The sequence below is a fragment of the Aythya ferina genome (assembly GCF_964211825.1).
Source record: "Aythya ferina genome assembly, chromosome: W".
Classification (NCBI taxonomy): domain Eukaryota; kingdom Metazoa; phylum Chordata; class Aves; order Anseriformes; family Anatidae; genus Aythya; species Aythya ferina.
The window spans coordinates 6,022,198-6,043,203 of NC_140313.1; the positions used below are offsets into that span (position 1 = coordinate 6,022,198).

At 41.6% G+C, this 21,006-nt stretch overlaps 1 protein-coding gene and 1 long non-coding RNA gene across 5 annotated transcripts in view; one reads left to right on the forward strand and one right to left on the reverse strand.

The window, feature by feature from the left end:
* The window catches only part of LOC311426388, a 371,544-nt gene that overhangs the window by 12,648 nt on the left and 337,890 nt on the right, over positions 1-21,006 (forward strand). The window lies entirely within an intron of this gene.
* LOC311426329 (polycomb group RING finger protein 3-like) overlaps positions 14,079-21,006 on the reverse strand; it is a 176,269-nt gene continuing 169,341 nt past the window's right edge. For all 4 annotated transcript variants that reach the window (XM_084502766.1, XM_084502769.1, XM_084502768.1 and 1 more), the window contains one exon: positions 14,079-14,166. In XM_084502766.1, coding sequence (XP_084358892.1) covers positions 14,119-14,166 — 48 coding nt within the window. In that variant the 3' untranslated portion in view covers positions 14,079-14,118. The remainder of the gene's footprint in view (positions 14,167-21,006) is intronic.

Genomic DNA, 21,006 nt, shown 5'->3' on the forward strand with positions numbered 1-21,006 from the left:
ATTCTTCCTCCGGTGATCATGCGTTGTGCTTGTGTTCAGGTGGGGGCAAAACAGGATGTCTTGCTTTGTCCCCATGTTACAATGCCGTGAGTTGTGAAACCTTATCTCCTCAGTAGATTCTTTAAATTCTCAAGGACAATGAACAAACCCCTACTAATTTATCACACTAAGGACATATGATTTCCCATAATGCGCAACTGCTTACCAGCTAGGTGAAGTTGTGTGCGTGGGTCCACTTCTCTCAACTTGAGTTTCTTTCCAGCTCCGGTGCGCCTATTTCCAGCGACTTTCTGTATGAGCTTCTCTGAGCGGTTTGCTGAGTTTATATACTTATATGTACTATATATACTTATATACTTTATATACTTATATACTTTATTTACTTATATAGTGTTGCATTTTCATCTTGAGGACAGGCTCCCCTCTTATACCCTTCTCTCCACAGCAGTTCTTTTCCACTAACTATTCATTGGTCAACAACTTTGCTAGGCAACTCGCATATCCCCAGCAACTTCCATGCCTTAACGGCTGGAGAACAAGCAACCCGAGACTGCATGGCCTCTCCTGAATCACCCTTCTTTGTTCCCCCTAAACTCTTTTACATTCCTGATGGCCTCATCTTAAGAGTCTGTTGTGCCGACCCCCATGGCCACACTCCCAAATCTCCCCCTTCTTTATTAATATCAACCATTTTCTTGACATGAATTACCACTCCATATATAATGTTTTAAATGAAGTCTCAACTCAATCTGAATTTAGTAATATTTATACTTATAAAACGTATAAAAGGTATAAAAGGTATAAAAGGCAAGTAAACAGCGCTGGGTGTGCGGGGAGTCCACGCTCCACCAACACGCACACGCGAACATCAAACATTCTAAATATACAGAACATTGCTTTACATACTAAGCCCGAGTATGCCTATACATACATACAATCAGGAAAGGTAACAAACAATCCTTTAAGTTCCATGACTTACTAAAATCAAGTATGCCTATACATATTCACATTCAGAAAAGGTAACAAACAATCCTTAAAGTTCCATGACTTAACAATCTCCATTTTCCACTCCTTTTCTTGATTACAAACAAGTCTCCATTTTCCATTCCTTTTTGTTATAAATGAGGTCTCAACTCAATCTGAATTTTGTAATATTTATAAAAGAAATATTTCTAAAAGGTATAAAAGGCAAGTAAACAGCACTGGGTGTGCGGGGAGTCCACACTCCACCAACAGGCACACACAAACATCAAACATTCTAAATATACAGAACATTGCTTTACATACTAAACGCAAGCATGCCTATATATACATACAATCAGGAAAGGTAACAAACAATCCTTTACGTTCCATAACTTACTAAAATCAAGTATGCCTATACATATTCACATTCAGAAAAGGTAACAAACAATCCTTAAAGTTCCATGACTCAACAGTCTCCATTTTCTATTCCTTTTCTTGATTACAAACAAGTCTCCATTTTCCATTCCTTTTGAACAATATGTCTCGCTTTAAGTTGTCAAGCAACTTGGTCTTCAGACCTTATGTATCCCGTTCTTCCCAGATCGAAGAAAAGCATATCCATCTCCTTTTCAAGGCCAATAGGCCTGGATCAAAAGGCACGTTCAGGTCAACAGGGGGCATAACAGCAAAAGCCTTTGATGGCTGTAGCAGCAGAGGGGCCGATGGCGTAGCAGTTGGATCAGTAAAGGAGCCCGCAGCTCCCTCACTATCTGGCAAGCCACACTTTTGTGATTGTGGCTCCACATGGCTCTTTAAGGCCTCAGAGACTGCTCGCCAGGTGCCGAGCAATTCCACTGCAACCTTGCCGTTTTTAGTTGCAGAGTCCCACACCTTGACCTCAGTTTGGTCCCATATTTCAGGCTCATAAACTGTCCGATTGTTAATAAAGAGAATAAGCTGTAAGGTTACCAGGACAGTCTTTGTTTCTAAGAACGTATGATTCCCCATAATGTGCAGCTGCTTACCAGAGAGGGGCAGCTCTGTGCGCGGGTCTGCTTCTCTCAGCTCGAACTTCTCTCCAGCTCCAGTGTACCTGTTTCCAGCGACTTTCTGTACGAGCTTCTCTGAGCAGTTTGTTGAGTTTGGCTGAAGCTATGTTCATGAGGCAATCAAAGTGCCTGTTCTCGTCCTAGTCTCCATTCTGCCAGCCTGTTCCTCTTCACTTCTTTTTCCTGCTTCTTTATTGATATAACTTCATCATGTTGCCTTTTTTTTTATCTTGAGGGCAGGCTCCCCTCTTATACCCTTCTCTCCACATTTACGATGGCATACCTTGATCTTCTTTTTCCATCTACTACTTTGGATGACCCATCAATAAATAATTTTTCCCCTGTTTCTAATTCTGTCTCCTCGAGATCGGGTCGGATTTTGGTTTGCAATTCAATCACTTCCACGCAGTTATGCTGTAGTTCTGTTAGGGGTTCCCCATATAGAAATTGTGCAGGACTCTGTGCAGCAGTTACTTTTAGTTCTAAATCAGGGGAGTCGATCAGGATGGCCTCATACTTCAGCATCCTACTATCAGTTAACCATTTTTTTCAGCCTTTTGCTGGAGTACTCCCCTAACATTATGTGGAGCATATATCGTCAGAGGTGCCCTAAAAGTGACTTTTCTAGCTTCCTCAATCAGTAAGGCAGTAGCCACAATTGCCTGTAAGCACACTGGCCACCCCCTACTCAGGGTCTAATAGTTTGGAACAATATACCACAGGTTTCTTGATTCCTGCCCATTCTTGAGTTAGTACTCCATATGCAGTTTGGTTAGAAACATTTACAAATAAATAAAAGGGTCTTTCTAAATCTGGGAGGCTCAGCACTGGAGCTTCTACATGTATTAACGTTTTCTTGATCAACCTCAACTTTTCCTCATCTTCCTCGTTCCACTTAATTTTTTCTCCAGTCAATTTTTCATATAAAAACTTTGCCTTTTCACTAAACCCTTCAATCCAGGGCCTACAATATCCCAAGAGGCCGAGCATTTGCCTCACTTCCTTCTTCATTTTGGGTGATGACAGGGCTAAAATCCCAGATACCCTGTCAGTATCCAATTTTTTCTTTCCTTGGGTTCTCTTTCACCCTGTTTTTTTCCTGATCCTTTCCTGCTTTCCTGTCCACTTGGTTTTTCAGTTTCCCTTATTGCTGCCATAAAAACATTTGCTTTTGCCTTCTGTTTTTCCCCATCTCTCCTCACATAGACCTTTTATGTTTCCCTCAATAATTCTTCTAATCCTTTTTCATGCCAATCATCAAGTTTCTCCGATTTCTTTTGGATGTCTTCCCAGGATTTTGCTACAAACTGTGTTCTCAACAGTGCCCCTCCTGCAGGGGAATCAGGATCTATACCCGAGTACATCTGAAGGCTTTTTCTCAGCCTGTCTAACCATTCAGTTGGAGATTCATCTCTACACTGACACTCATTAAAAGCTTTATTTATATTTTGTCCCCTTGGAACCGATTCCTTTATCCCTTGTATCATTATGGTCCTAAGATTCCTCATATTTTGCCTCCTCTGAGCAGCCTGATGATCCCAGTTAGGGTTGGTATTTGGCCATTTCACATCCCCTGGAGGACCTCCCTGATTTTGTCTTTCCCACAGTCTCATTCCTGCTTGCCTGATCATTCCTCTTTCTTCTATAGTGAAGAGGATTCCTAATATGGACTGCATTTCTTCCCAGGTATATGTGCTCAGACCTAGGAACTGGTCCAATCTTTCGGCAACTCCTAAAGGGTCATCTAAATGGTTTCCCATTTCCTTCTTAAAATTTCTTACATCTGACGTGTTCAAAGGAACCACTACAAACCCTATTCCCCCCTGGTTCTCCCCAAGGGGTACCTCCCTCAAAGGGTAAAGGCCTCCTAAATCGTCAGTCCGGCCTCGTGTTTCACTTTCCTCCCTTTCTATGGCCCTTATCTTACTTCTAGTCCTTTGTGCAGGAGGAGAGGGATAGAGAACAGGGGCTGTGGGCAATTGACTTTCGAAATGTGGCGGTTCTGGTTGCCATGAATAGGGAGGGGGTAAATTATCCAGAGGTTCCCATTCTTCCTTTCCCCGTCAGTTCTTGTAATATTTGTTTTGGGGGAAATGCGTTTGAGGCTCCTACCCACAGAGCCGCATAATCTCTTTCTTCTTGGTTAAAAGGCTCCTTAGAGTTAACATAGAGGTTTAATGCCTGACATACCCAATCCTCAAAGGATCCAAAAGCTGGCCAAAAAACATGTGGCCTTAAAGGTTCCTTTGGCCATTTTATCATACAAAATTGAGCCATTTTCTCTTTATTTTTTCCTTTTCCTCGATTCCCAAACATCCTAATATTTTAACATTATCCCTAATGGGCTTTCTGGTGGAATGTCTGGGCTCTCTGAGTCTCCCAGGTCAGAGAATCTACTTTCCCCCAGACCCATCCTGGAACCTTCAAATAAGTTCCGAATCCCTGGAACCCTTAAAGAGGTTCTGAATCCCTGGCTGCGTTTGTGTAGAGGTGTCTTGCAAGTGGTTAACCCACCCATGAATTCCTAGACCAATCGCATCAGTCCTTCACCGGCCGAGTCCCTCGCGGGAGATCGGAACCGCGGTTAGAAGACCTCCGCACTCGCTTTGTAACTAAGTTCCGTCTCAGTCACACCCTTACACACAGTCACACAGCCGAATCCCACCCAACCAAATGGTATCTTCATTCGGCTCTTTGCGCGCAGAATTATGGGTCACAAAGGGAGAGCTCTTGGTTCTTTACTTGCCTCTTATGTTTGAAATCTTGTTGGACTCTAGCACCACTATCGGCAAGGGCCACTATGTGGGGCGTCTACCTTTACCGGTCACAGATCCAAAGTCCAAGAAGATTATGTTGGGGTCACCAATTTGTTATAAATGAAGTCTCAACTCAATCTGAATTTAGTAATATTTATAAAAGGCAAATAAACAGCGCTGAGTGTGCGGGTGTGGTGCAGTTGCCTGAAGTAACTACAAAAATAAAACTAACATTCACATTTTAAAGAAAATGTACAGCACTGAAGAGGCTTTTAGGGTAGGGCATAGCTGTATTACCTGAGTGTTCCCTAGGCTTCCAACCTTAGATGCTATCGCGCTGGGGAAACCTGGTGTGCTAGCTCTAAGGAACAGTACGGAGCGTAGAGTGGAGTGGAGACACCACGGCTAGGCTCTGTGATCAGGTGGGGACTCGATTGTTCTTGTGCACACCGAGACCGATAAGCTGCACTTTTTGCCACCCTGAGCCAAGGACCTGTCATGTTTTGACAAATGCTGTACCCTAGTGTACTTTTGCTCATTATAATATCATTATAATACCAAAACACACCTCCATCCCAAAAGCTACCTGCCTCCAAGGTGCGATCACCCCTTACTGAGCATGCGCTCTGAATTTCTTGGAGCCTATTACTTTAAACGGAGACGGGAGAACTTTTCACCAGTCATAACTAAGATATGCTTGACTAGAGCCACTCAAGCTCCACCTAAAAGATAGAAAATAATATAAATTGTCTTAAGAGAAAGGGGATGTTAGAGAAGATACCATTGTCAGGGAAGATACTGTCGTGAGGGACCTTCTGACTTCTGGGATCAGTCGATGAGCTGAGCCTCTCTTCCCCCCCACTGGTATGCCTTTGGGTGAGATTTGAACACTTGGTTATAAATCTTTCTAGAGTCTTTGATCCTTTTAACGCGTTTATTTCTAGGCTGCGCACCTGTAACACTTGTAACACCTGTGTTTCATGCATGATAGCTTGCTTTTGCAGACAGTCACTATCGCCGGCAATCCAAAGAGTGTACCTGTTGCTGTAATAAATCACACTTGATTGTATTGTTATAGCTCTCATTAAGTGCAACTAGGGTAAGGGTGGTTATACGTTATTGGTGAATCCGTGACCGTGATAGTTCAGCGTTCTGAATCCAACCAGACCCCAGACGGTTAACGCATTATTGGTGAATCCGACTGGACCCGAGACGGTTAATGCGTTATTGGTGAAATCTGTGATTGATAGTTCAGTACCCTGAATCTGACCGGGCCCATAACGGTTAATCAGCTACACCCCTTAACGCGACAGCGGGGAGTCTACGCTCCACCAACATGCACACACGAACATCAAACTTTCTAAATATACAAAACATTGCTTTTACATACTAAACCTGAGTACACCTATACATATGTACAATCAGAAAAGGTAACAAACAATCCTTTAAGTTCCATGACTTAACAGTCTCCATTTTCCATTCCTTTTGAGCAATATGTCTTGCTTTAAGTTGTCAAGCAACTAGGCCTTCGGTCCTTATGTATCCCATTCTTCCCATATCGAAGAAAAGCATATCCATCATGTCCATGGCTCTATGTCCAGGTGGAGACCAGTGACAAGTGGTGTCCCTCAGGGGACTGTCCTGGGACTGGTACTGTTTAAAATCTTTATCAATGACATAGACAGTGGGATCGAGCGTACCCTCAGCAAGTTTGCAAAGGGCATCAAGCTGAGTTGTGCAGTTGATACAAGAGAAGGAAGGGATGCCATCCAAAGGGACCTGGACAAGCTTGAGAACTCGACCCACATGAACCTAATGAGGTTCAAAAAGTCCAAGTGAAGCATGGGATTAAAAATTAGAGAGTGATTGATTAAGAGTGAATATGTAGGCAACACTCATTGCTTAATATGTGCTATATTTCTGATGTACTGTGCCTGTGCTGCACTTAGGCCTCCAGATAACAAGAGCCCCTGGGACCCCGAGAACTAGATGAAACCAACTTTATGGTTTGGACTGTGATCAAGGGCTCAGAAATAAGAAGGACTATTCTTAAAAAGGGATGTCAAACAAGCAAGGCCTTGAGATAACAGGAGCCCCTCGTGAGAGAGGGAGTTAGGAGAATCTTACCAAGTAGCGATAAAGCGCTGACAGCATTAAACTAGGATGCTACTTAGTGTCTTTGCTAACTATGGTGCATTGTGCAAATTAACTAAAGCAAGAAGCCTTGGGCCCCTTACCAAGGTCAGTCTCCTAATGTGTGAGCCTATTTTAAGAAACTGGTAGAAACTGGTCCTGCGGATCGACAAGAGCCAAGGAGCAACTGAGTCTGCGCAAAGACAAGAGGTCAACTAGCGGTGACGAGGAAGAGTCATCAATCTTCGTCCCCATGATCCCCGACGACCACCACCAGAATACACTGTGCAAGCGCAGATGGGAGGAGTTTATGGAAATGACTCTGGAACTAATTTTAATACAAAGCGGGGACAGGTTATGAATATGTATAGGCATATTGTGAAACTTCATGCATATGTAACTGTTTACTACATATAGCTAAGGCAAGTTGCCACGTCAGGCGCGCACGACTTTGGCGGGACTAACCCCCATGCTGCCCAGCGCTGAATAAACATACCTACTTTACAATCTTACTGATTGTGGAGTCAGTTTTCCATGACTCACAAGTGCAAGGTGCTGCACTTGGATTGGGGCAATCCTGCACATGAGTACAGACTAGGAAAATAACTCATTGAGAGCAGACCAGCATGAAAAGGACTTCGGGGTTCTGATGGATGAAAAGCTCGATGTGAGCCAGCAGTGCATGCTTGTAGATCAGAAGGCCAGCTGCATCCTGGCTGCATCAAAAGGCGAGTGGCCAGCAGATCGAGGGAGGGGATTGTGCCCCTCTCCTCTGCCCTTGTGAGGCCCCACTTGGAGTACATCCAGGTTTGGAGCCCCCAGCACAAGAAATATGTTGATCTGTTAAAGCGGGTCCAGAGGAGGACTACAAAGATCATTAAGGGGTTGGATTAGCTCTTCTACGAAGAAAGGCTGAGAGAGTTGGTGCTGTTCAGTCTGGACAAAAGAAGGATCTGGGGCAACCTTATTGCAATCTTTAAGTACTTAAAGGGGCCATAAAAAAGTTGGAGAGTGACTCTTTGCTCAAATAGATAATGTCAGGAGAAGGGGGAATGGTTTAAGCTAAAAGAGGTGAGATTTAGATTAGAGGTTAGGAAGAAATTCTTCACTCAGAGGGTGGTGAGGCACTGGAACAGGTTTCCCAGAGAGGTTGTGGATGCTCCATTCCTGGAGGTATTGAAGACCAGGTTAGATGAGGCCCTGGGCAACCTGATCTAGTGGGTGACATCCCTGCCTATGGCAGGGGGGTTGGAACTAGATGATCTTTGAGGTCCCTTCCAACCCAAGCTATTCTATGATTGAATGACTCTATGATTCATTCTATGATTCTATGATTATATATGGCTACCATTGGTGTGAGAATTGCATGTAAGAACAAACCTCTAACTTGGAACCTATCAAAAATTCTTGACAGTTCCTAAATTGATAGCAGGAAAAGAACCCTTTTGCATTCCTCAATACAAAGAGCAATAGAATAGTCTGTAAACTTGCAGTACTGTAGAAAGATGCTGTAAGAAAATCATCAGGGACAGGTATGACCCCTTCCCCCCTATTTGAGAACAAACAGAATTTGGGTTGGTATGCATTTCACTTTTACTTGTGTCACAGTCCAGTCTACCCCTCTACATCAGCATCATCAGTTGCAAGCTAAACTTAAAGTAACATGTACATGTAGGGTAAGTATATTTAGATACACAAATACATATAGATGGCAAAACACCTACAACCCCCCAATAGAAGATATTAACTGACATTAATAGTTAATTTCAGCATGATAAGTAGTGAAGTATGGGGATAAAAATTGATTATGGAATCATGTATGTCATTCTTGTTCCAATAGTTGTGTGTTTAAGAACATAAAGGACTAGCTCACATAATATAGTACTGGGGGCGGGGGCAGGGGTGGGGGGGAATGGAACAACTACCACCAGCCTTGCAGGATTTCAATTAGCTTTTTTACTTTTATTAACAAGCATATAATATTATTTGGCAAAACACTGAATACAAGCATCACTATCATAAAATCAAAACATTAAGCAATAATCCCAAAAGACTTCTTCAGACCAAAACTATACACCAATAGTACAAAAATCACAGAGGAAACAGTATAAAAAGTAAACTCTCAAGTGAAACCAAGTAAAAAATATGGTCTTACACTGTGATAGTTTTAGTATTTCTATTATGCCACATATTGAGGATAAAGGTTTAGTGATTGCACTAGCTTATTGTATTTAACCTTAATTTAATACTGTTGCAGAAAGAACAAACTCTTTTTGTCCAATTAAACTACTTCGATAAAAACTCTATTAAACCAATGCTTTAAGTTAAATGTTACAGAAACATCAATCCATCCTTCAAAAATTGGGACTCCATCTTGCAGACGCACATTTAAGCAATTCCACTGCCTTCAGTGGAATCATCCAGGTTAGTAATAAAGTTACCAGTGTTAGAATTTGCAGAATTGGACTTTTAACCTCTGTTCTGTAATCTAACCTTAGCAGGTCATGACAGCTTCAGAAGGTTTCCAAGAAGCCTTGAGGATCCGCTCAAGTGGCTCAATGAGCAGAAATGGAGTTTTAGATTTGTATATACGCATATCAAACTATGCTGTAGAAATTTAACTGTTGGCTTTCCATAAAAGGCAGGTACCCAGAGAGTGTCTGTACCTGATTACAAATTTTGAGGAAAGCAGATATTACCGTAATGCTCTCTCTGTACCTTTAAAAGAGACAGAAGTCAATACCTCTCAGTTGTATCTAAGTGAATCTTATGCAATGATTCCAATGCGTATGACATTTTTTCTTGTTATTAACTACTACCTTCTGGCAGAAGAACTAAAGTATAAATTGTATTAATAACTCCGGGTGAAATGTCCAAACTGAATCAATCACCATAGGAAATACATAAACTAAATTTCTCTATACAATTCAGCCTTATGTACTAAACACATTTCTTAAGTACTGCTGAGAAAACACATTTATTAAGTTTAATGTGTTGATGTACAGACTAGTTGGCTCTTTCCTATTATACTTAACTAAGATTCATATAATTGGAGAATAGGCTAGCTGCATAGTCACTTTTACCATCCAGTAGGAACAACAACAAAAAAGTGAATCTCTTAAGACTAATTATACTGTTATAACAATAGAGCCAGAAAAGCTTTCAAAGCTTCATAGTCTATTGAAAAAACAATAGTACCATCATAGTTGTAGTATTATTTTGGCAGTTGCATGTTATCAGAGGTTACAAGTGCTGTGTATATTATTGCACAACCAATAAAAATACATATTCCCAGTTTAGATGATACACAAAGATACCAAACATAACTATGGCAAAATACAATTTTAGATAGGCTGCATCTTTTGCAGATTACTTCCACAATTCTTGCTAGATAATTCATTTTAAAATATTGCTGATGGGTAGTTCTTGCACTTACATATTTTACAACCCCATAAAATTCCAAACTTCGTTCTTAAACACAAAAGAACGACAAAAGCCACAAATGACAATCCAAAGCAAAAACCCACTGAATATATATATGAAAATTCCCTCCTACATTCCTTTTCAGTTTAGGAGTAGATGCTAAATTTACAATTTAAACACATACCTTATAAATGCATGTTTCTGACCTACTGGACAAAAGAATAATCAATGCTCTTTAGCCATACAACTCAAAGACATACAAATAAAAGGCATTCAAACTTCATATAAAAAGAATCTCTAAAACCTTTTTTGTTCTTATATGCAAATAAAACCAGACCTTTGAAACCAAAAATACTCAGATGACAAAACAGAATGCTTAATATAATGAATAATTTTTATAAAGTTAACTTAAAGTTCACAAATCTTATTTAAATACAATATTATATATATTTCTGTGAATTACCTATTTTTAATGAAAACTATATCTACAGAAGCTCTGAACCTGGGATAATTCAGTCTCATTGCTGCTGAGGATGATATGAGATACTTTTTATCTCAATTATTTACCAGCATAAGTGGATGCAAAAATTGCTTCACAATAATGCTATCTTTATTAAGATCAAAATAAATTAATCATGACCTCAGCAAGTTTCAAGAAATACCGAGCCCAACTTTAAGATTTTAAAGTTTTAAAAGTCAGTATTTTTTTTTTACCCAATATAATTTTGACATTAAACCAACGGTTTCTTAAGCTTCAAAGAAATAAAACTGAATTTTGACCCCAAGGCTTGCCTCTGACTTTAATTAACAGCTGTTGTGTAGTCTTCCTATAAAGCTAGAAAGCAAACAAATTGTGTAGACACCCTCCCATTCCTCCCTATGGGAAATAAGTTTTTGGAATGAATATATTGTGAAATGATGAGAAAAAATAGGGCTGTGAGGTGTGGGTTGTTTGTTTGTTTGTTTGTTTTATTTTGTGTGTGTGTGTTTTTTTTTGTTTTGTTTTGTTTTTTTTAACATTGCTGAGGTTTTATCAGATTAAACACAGATAGAATTATGAGTAATCACCAGCTATAAGTATTAACACTGGCTACAGGTGCATACCTATATAAACAGATTTAAATATATTGATATAGCACCATAACAAATTCAAGTGATTCCAAATGTAGTTACATATTCTGTACTATAGACTGTTAGAGCAAGAGTTAGAACTGAATGGCTGAGTGGTTTCTGAAATTACGTTTGTAACTGCTAACCTCTTTCAGTTGTAGAACTAACACTAAAATCTCAATAAACTTCAACAACACTGCATCAGCATCTGATCTTGCAATAAGTTTCCATGGTGTACATATACTGAGGTAGACCAATCACAAATGTATTTATTAAACCCTTACATTGCACCTGAAGAATTAGGCATTTACATGGTCTGTGGGTTTGAGCTCCATGTCTACATCGGGTACATGGAGGATGGGTATTTAGAACCATATTTGCACTCTCTGGGGGCTTCAATAACTGGAACCAGACCCTGATTTACACTGGGAAGTATACAATGATAGTGACATGAACAGCTCCAGAAAGGCCTATTATGTCAACTTGCACACACATCCATGTCACCTGCATCCACTGTTCTGTAGAAAAACTACTAATAATATAGATTAATTAGATCTCATCTGTCCTCTTCTGCCACTTCTATTAATGCTAAAATGAGCTAAAAGCTAAATTGTAGGTAAGCAAGTATAGAAACAATACAGCAAAACTGGACCAAACTTCTAATTCCATCATGCACATTCTCTAACCTTTGACATAAAGAAGTCCTGTCTAACCCAGGTGTTCAAAATTAGTGGTCTCACATCACTATTTGCAGAGATGGCAGTATTCCACTGGCCTTACTGTGTCTTTCTTGGTCATCCCCATAGTTCAGTAGACTTTTTTTTTTTCTCTTTGTATTTCTTTCAACTTCCTTACCATTCACATATGGGTACTGAAATGAAAACAAGGGTCCCATTCCCAAAGAAAAACAAGAAAACTTAACACTTCACTCTAGCAACAGCAAAACTAGGAACGAACTAAAAAGCCCAATTAAGAAAAGCATGGGAGATGCACAGAACAACATGTTTGAAAAATTCAAAAAGAGACAATAGGATTTAGAATACTCGAATAAGCCTCTTGTGGGATCAACCTCCCATTATCAAGTAACATTAAGCAATGCTTTCTTGCAAAGTAGGAGAATACATCTGAAAGAAACAGGACAGTGCTAACTGGCATACTGATTTTCTGAGTCATTGACATTTTATGAAAGAATAAAGTGTTTGATAAAACTGCCATTTTCAGCTGACAGGAAAACTCATCCAAGAGTTAAAAACTACTGGCAGCCACCAGCTGCCAATAATACTACTTATCTTCTTTTCAGTGACTTAAGACCCCATGTCAAACACACACACCCATGCTATATATAATGCTATGCAGCATAAAGCTTGCAGAAATCACTTTCAACTACTACCACAATTTTATGAAGCTGACTATTTTAAAAAGTCTTTCAAGCTGTGTAATCAATACTCTGCTAAGTACTACTGAAGGTGGATTCTCTAAGGTGCATGCACATCTGTACATAGACACCCATACACATATTGTATCTCTCAGGGGTTGACACAATCAAAATTATCAGATAAGGTCAGAAGGTACCCCTGTAATCTAATCTGACCTCAAAGATAACTATCAGTTGCGCTTAAAATAGTTATGGTTTCATATAGAAAACGGAAAGAAACACAGAACTGGTTTGCAGTTAACTGAAGAATTTTTATCTAGTGAAATGGAAGCTTCTGCAGCATCAATAAAAGGTGCCTAACAACCATAGTTTTTACAGCTATGAAACAGCAAATACTCCCTAAAGTAAAATTTGAGTTTTGCAATCTCTGATTACATGACATATTTGTTTTAAAACAATTTCACAAGTTCAGTACTTCTGAGTATTTGTTACAATCAGACCTAATGTATTCCATGGCAAAAATATTAAGACTTATTTAAAAAAAATAAAAAAAAAGATTAAAGAAAAAGTCAAGTGAACTCATTTCTATTAAACCCAAAACAACACATAAATGTGGGGATATTAAAACATTACTGAAATACAAAATAAAGATCAAACATTGCATAAAACTAATGAACTAATTGGATCTCCAGGCTTTTTGGAAGTTTATAATGCAGCATAATAAATATTACCAGTCACTGTATCATTAATTCAATGATACACTATGATTCACTATATTCAATGTTCTATAGAATGGCTTGATTAAAGGTGACAAAACTGGACATATTATATAAAACAAGAAAAACTCAGAAAGATATACGGAAATAAGTTGTAAAGTTTCAAGAAAAAAATAAGCAAATGTAGTAATTTGGTGTTAAAAGCAACATTTTAAATCATTCCCACGACATTCTAACTTATTTTTGTATGGCTACAAATAGATGAATCAGGCTGAGCTCCATGGAACTGTGAAGTGTTCACTACCTGTAAATTCAGTGCTGGTAGAGTACTGTTGAGTTGTGAATTATTTCATTTTGTACAAAAATATATATATATATATTTGTCCAAAAATCCATGCAGCAAATCACTAGAAATATTCAGAAGGACAGTCTGCTATAAAAGCACTACAGACTTCCAAAATGATTCTGTTGGTTCACATCACATAAGAGTTAAATGCTGCACTAAGGTGTCAAATGATAGTCTCTGCAAAAAAAAAACAAAAAAAAACAAAACAAAAAAAAAAAAAACTGTCCAGAAGGACAATAAAGATCTCTTACAGCAATTCCATTTTGGGTCTGTAATGTAGAAGTAGAGGTGCTTTCTGCAAGACAGAATCATCGGACAGGTTAAGAGGCAAAATTAAAATGAATTAAACTACTTTGTAAATAAAACTTATCTGTTTCATAAATTAAAGCTTAGAGGGACTATCAGTGTAGCTATATTCCAAAATGCAACCAAAATATCCCACCTATCGAGCTTCCCCCAAAGAATCCTTCTATTTTTGTTTGCAATCTGTTCCCAGCAGGGGCCAACTGCAGATCCTTGAGGAAAGGCATAAGAATGGCAAATAAATAACAATAGCCTCCAGAATGCTCCCCAATTACAAACAATTCAGGACTTTCCTAAACCAGATGTGGGGCCTTGTATTAATAATCCTCAGCCAATAATTTTTCTGAGAATTTACCAATTGCTTTTTAAAAGCTATGTAAATGTCTAATACCCACATCATCCTGCAGTACAGAGTTCTATAGTGTAAGTATACACAACATAAAGAACTGTTATAAAAGCCTCTTCCGTACAAATTTGTGTGAATTGGCTCTATAGGTACATATGTATGTGGATGGAGCAATAGTTACCAGAAAAGAGCAGGCCAAAGAAGAAAAACCCATGCTGAGAAGATAATATGTGAAAGTCTCCCAAGGACTGATAAGCTCCTAAAACTAGCAATCCTGTTGAATCCACAAGAACCGATAAACTCAGAACACCAAAGGTCTGCTGAATGTCATGGCCATGAGCACACACTGGCATCAATAATGGGTTGCATACTTGGACCACATTCCAGACAGTGGTGGCTACTATAAGCAGGTGAAAACTAAGAGTATTATATACCATAGAATAATAGAATGGTTTGGATTGGAAAGGACCTTAAAGGCCATCAATTTCCAACCCTCCCCCGCCATGGGCAGGGACACCTACCACTAGAAAAGGTTGCTCAAAGTCCCATACAACCTGACATTGAACACCTCCAAGGATGGGGCGGGCATCCACAAGTTCTCTGGGCAACCTGTTCCAGTGCCTCACCACCCTCATAGTAAAGAATTTCTTCCTTATATCTAATCTAAATCTACCATTTTTTAGTTTAAAACTTTTACCCATTCTCCTATCACTACATAACCTGGTAAAAAGTCCCTCATCTTTTCTGTAGGCCTTCTTTAAGTGCTGAAAGGCTGCTATAAGGTCTTCCTTGAGCCTTCTCTTCTCTAGGCTATAACCCAACTCTCTCAACCTACTTTCTGAGGGTGTACTCAATCCCATTGTCCATTTCACCAACAAAAATGCTAAATAATACCAGTCCCAAAAAAGACCACTAAGGGACAACACTAGTCACTGGTCTCTACCTGGACAATGAGCCGCTGACTTCAACTCTGTATGTGAACATACAGCCTACTCACTGGCGAGGCAGCATGAGAAGCACTATGTAAGCACTGCTTAGCAAAAACTAAAATATCAGTGTGTTATCAGCACTACTGTCATTACAAATCCATAACATAGCACCATACCAGCCACTATAAAGAAAATTAACTTTATCCCTGTGGGAGTATTGCCATGGGAGTCGACAAGCCCCATGACTGGTGATAAGTTGGACTCCTGATGATGAAGCCATGAGGAATGTAAACAAGTAAGAAGGAACAAAGAAGGGTGATTCAGGAGACACCTTGCTGTCTCAAACTGCTTATTCTCAAACATTAAGATATGGAAGTTGCTAAATATTTGCTTTTGCCGAGCAAATATTTAACCAATGAATAGTTAGTGGAAAAGTACTACTGGTAGAGCTAATGATATAAGAAGGGAGCCTGTCCTCAATAAAGTAGTTGAAGTTATTGATCCTAAAAGAAATGATGGTGTCCTTGTGGTCATTACGCCACATGTTCCAACCAAAGACCAGATCAATATCTATTCCTTATTCTATACCATTTACATCATGATCACGTCTCACACTTTCCTATATGTGATAAATTAGTAGGGGTTTGTTCATTGTCCTTGAGAATTTAAAGAATCTACTGAGGAGATAAGGTTTCACAACTCACGGCATTGTAACATGGGGACAAATGGGGAAGGGGGGTTGGGTAAACATCCTTGTTAAAACAAAGATTTTGTAAGATACCACCCACCCACCGCAAGACATCCTGTTTTGCCCCCACCTGAACACAAGCACAACGCATTATCACCGGAGGAAGAATAACGACCCCTAACAACAGACTGCGCAGTCTCAGGACAGGTCTCGACAAGTCGACAAGTCAACAGGTCTCGACAAGTCGACAAGTCTCGACAAGCTGGAACTTGAATGCTATAAAACAGCGACACTGGAAAGGGAAGTTGCGTGCCGTGGCGGAGCAGAGACTCCCCAGCTGCCCAGTGCTGTTTTGCTTGTGTCTGCTTACTTGATTAATAAAATAATTTCAATAGACCAGTAAATTGTGTGGTCTAATTTATAACACTATACATCTTCATTAATCACTACCACCCTTCCCGTTCTTTGATATATACACACAGATACCATTCTCTTAGGCTATGGACCATCCCTCTAAAATGTCTGTTGAGTTCATTTAGTCCACGACTTTGGGCCCCATCTGTCATAATGCTCCATCAGGGCAGGAGGGATGGTGTACGGTGTTCAATTGCTTCAAGTTGAAGGCAGCTCAATTTGCATCACCACAACCAATTCCTTATCCACCGAGTGGTTTGTCCATCAAATCCATGTCTCTCCAATTTTAAGACAAGGATATAGTGCAGAACAGCGTCAAATGCTTTGCACGAGTCCAGGTAGACGATGTCAGTTGCTCTTCCCCTATCCACCAATGCTATAACCCTGTTGTAGAAGGCCACCAAATTTGTCAGGCATGATTTGCCCTTAGCGAAGCCATGCTGGCTGCCACCAATCATGCCCTTATTTTCATAGTTTGCAGGAGGGTCTGTTCCATGATCTTGCTGGACACAGAGGTGAGACTGACCAACCTGTAGTTCCCTGGGTGTTCCTTTTTTCCCTTTTTAAAAATAGGGGTTATGTTTCCCCTTTTCCAGTCACTGGGAACTTCACCAGACTTCCACGACTTCACAAATATAATGGATAGTAACTTAGCAACTTCATCTGCCAGTTCCCTCAGAACCGTTGGATACATCTCACCTGGTAAAATGGACTTGTGCTCCTTCAGTTTCCTTAGATGGTCTCAAACCTGATCCTCTGCTACACTGGGCAGTTCATCATTCTTCTAGTCCCTGTCTTTGCCTTCTGGGACTTGGACTATGTGGCTGGAGCTCTCATCAGTGAAGAGTGAGGCAAAAAAGTCATTGAGTACCTCAGCCTTCTCTATATCCTGAGTACCCAGGTCTCCAATTTCCTTCTGGAGAGGGCCCACAATTTTCATAGTTTTCTTTTTATCACTGACATAATTATAGAAGCCTTTCTTGTTGCCCTTGATGTCCCTGGACAAGTTTAATTGTAAAAGGCCTTTAGTATTCCTAACTTGATCCCTTGCTGCTCAGACAATGTCTCTGTATTCCTCTGAGGCTGCCTGTACTTGCTTCTAACCTCTGTAGGCCTCCTTTCTGTGTCTGAGGTTCTCCAGAATCTCCTTGTGCATCCATACAGGCTGCCTGGTATTTTTGCCTGATTTCCATTTTGTTGGGATTCATCTCTCCTGAGCTTGGAGGAGGTGATCCTTGAATATTAGCCGCCTTTTGTGGGTCTCTCTTCCTTCCAGGGCTTTATCCCACATGACTCTACTAAGCAGATCCCTGATGAGGCCAAAGTCTGTCCCCCCAATGTCCAGGGTGCTGAGCTTGCTGTGCACCCTCCTTGCTGCCCTAAGGGTCTTGAACTCCACCGTTTCATGGTCACTGCAGCCAAAGCTGCCCTTGAGGTTCACATTCCCCACAAGCTCCTCCTTGCTGGTGAGAATGAGGTCCAGCAGAGCATGTCTCCTCGTTGGCTCCTCTATCACTTGGAGAAGGAGGTTATCATCAATGCATTCCAGGAACCTCCTGGATTGCCTGTGTCCTTCTGTGTTGTCCCTCGAACAGATATCGTGGTGGTGAAGTCTCCCATGAGGACCAGGGCTTGTGAGTGTGAGACTGCGCCTATCTGTCTGTTTGGGGCATCATCTGCTCCATCTTCCTGGTTGAGTGGCCTGTAGCACACTCTAACTATAATGTCCCTTGTTCCTGCCCTCCCTTTAATCCTGACCCATAAACTCTCAGTCAGCTCCTCTCCTCATCCATTCCCAGGCAGAGCTCTATGCACTGGTCATTGGCATAGAGGGTGACACCCCTTCCTCATCTCCCCTGCCTGTCTTTCCCAAAGAACCTGTATCCTTCCATTCCAACACTCCAGTCATAGAAGCCACTACATCTCTGTGATGCCAATAGGATCATAGCCCTGCAGGCACGCATACATCTCTAACTCCTCTTGTTTATTCCCCATGCTACGTGCATTAACGTAGAGACATTTGACTTGGGCCTCTGATGAAGCTAACTTACTGGCTGGAGTGGCTGGACTTCCTTTGTGCTGCTCTTCAGGTGTTTTCCTGCTGACCTGTGATACTTTTCCAGGCTTTGGGCATCTATTACTGGCACTGGCATCAAACTGGTAGGAGCTGGATGGATTGAGGTTCCCCTACAACAGCAACTTTAGTTTAAAGCCCTCTTCACTAGCTTGGCAAGCCTATGACCGAAGATGCTCTTCCCCTTCTCTGACAGATGGATGCCATCTGCCCCAAGTAGACCAGGTTTCTCAAAGCAAGTCCCATGGTCTAACTAGCTAAACCCTTGGTTGTCACACCAGTCCTGCAAACATCTGTTAATTTTCCAGCTTTGACTGGCCCTTTCAATCTTCTCCCCTTTGACCAGCAGGACTAATGATAAAACTACCTGCACTCCTGAGTCCTTTACTACTGCTCCCAGGGCTCTGTAATCCCTCTTGACACTCCTCAGGCTGCTCCTGGCTGCATCATTGGTGCCCTTGTGAAACAACAGCAGCGGATAATTGTCCTTAGGCCGTACAAGGCTTGGCAGTCTCTTGGTAACATCCCGGATACGAGCCCCTGGTAAGCAGCAGACTTACTTCAAGAGCAGATCGGGTCAACAGATGGGTGCCTCTGTACCTCTCAGAAGAGAATCTCCTACTAGAATCATAATCATAGAATCATTAGGGTTGGAAAAGACCTCCAAGATCATCTGGTCCAACCATACCCCTACCACCAGTATCACCCACTAAACCATGTCCCTAAGCACCACATCCAACCTTTCCTTAAATACCCCCAGGGACGATGTAGTGGGTTTATGTGGCAAGGTTTTGGTAGTGGGGGGGCAGAGGGGTGGCTCTTGTGACAAAAATCTAGAAGCTGCCCCATGTTAGGTAAGGGCCCCGCTGCTGACCAGAGCTGAGCCAATAAGTGGTGTTGTTAGCGCCTCATATTTAAGACAGGAAAACAAATAAACAAACAAACAAACAACTGCTGGGGAACAGCAGCAGAGAGAGGAGTGAGAAACAGTTTTGTAGGCACCAAGGTCAGTGAAAGAGGGGGAGGGCAGGAGCGGCGCTCCAGGCAGAAGTCCCCTGTGGCCTGTGGTGAGGACCATGGTGTAGCAGGTTATCCCCCTGCAGCTCATGGAGTACCACAGTGCAGCAGGGTTCCACACTTCAGCCTGTGGAGGAGACCACGGAGAAGCAGATGGACCTGCACTGAAGGAGGCTGCGGCCTGTGTAGGACCCCTGCCGGAGCAGATTCTAGGCCAGACCTGTAGCCCATGGAGAGGAGCCCACACAAGAGCAGGTGACCTGGCAGGAGCCGTTGTCCATGGGGGACCCAGGTTGGAGCAATGTGCTCCTGAGGGATGGACCCCATGGTACGGACCCATATCTGGAGCAGTTCTGGAAGAGCTGCTGCCTGTGTGAAGCCCACGCAGGATCAGTTTGGATCAGACCTCCCTGGTCCTGCTGGCTACACTATTCCTGATACAAGCCAGGATGCCAGTGGCCTTCTTGGCCGCCTGGGCATACTGCCAGCTCATGTTCAGGCGAGCATCAGCCAACACCTCTAGATCCCTTTCCTCTGCACAGCTTTCCAGCCACTCTGCCCCAAGCCTGTAGCGCTGCATGGGGTTGTTGTGGCCAAAGTGCAGGACCTGGCACTTGGCCATGTTGAACCTCATCCCATTTTTAATCTCTGCCTATTTATCCAACCTGTTCAGGTCCCTTTGCAGGGCCCTTCCAACCCTCCAGCAGGTCGACCCTTCCCCCCAGCTTGGTGTCGTCTGCAAACTTACTGAGGGCACACTCTATTCCCTCATCCAAATCAGTAAAGATATTAAAAAGGGTGGGCCCCAACAAGGCCCACTAAGGGCTTGTTGAAGCACCAGATATGAGAGACTGAATGTTGGGATCACTCAGGCTGGAGGAAAAAGCTGTATGGGATCTCATCAATGTATATATACTCCTGATTAGGAATGAATGGGGGAAGCAGGGAGTAAAGAAGATGGAGCTAGACTCTCAGAGGTATCTAGTGACATGACAAACAGCAGCATACAGAAGTTGAGATACAGCATATTCCATTTAAACATAAGAGTAAACTTCTTTGCTATGAGAATGGTCAAATAACGAAACAGCTTCCCTAGAAGTGTTGTGGAGTCTCTATCCTTGAAGATATTCAAAATCCAACTAGATGTGGCCCTGGAGAACCTGCTGTAGTTGAGCCTACTCTGAGCAGTGCATGGCAAGGTGGAGGAGGAGATGGACATTCACACAACTAGCTGATTTCCAGAGTTTTCATCTAACCTCAACAGTTTTGTAATTGTGTGAAATATTTTGATAAGCGTACTTTTAACACCACAGGTACATCAAAACATCCTTCTGCAAAAGGGGCGGGGGTTCCTGGTGCACCAA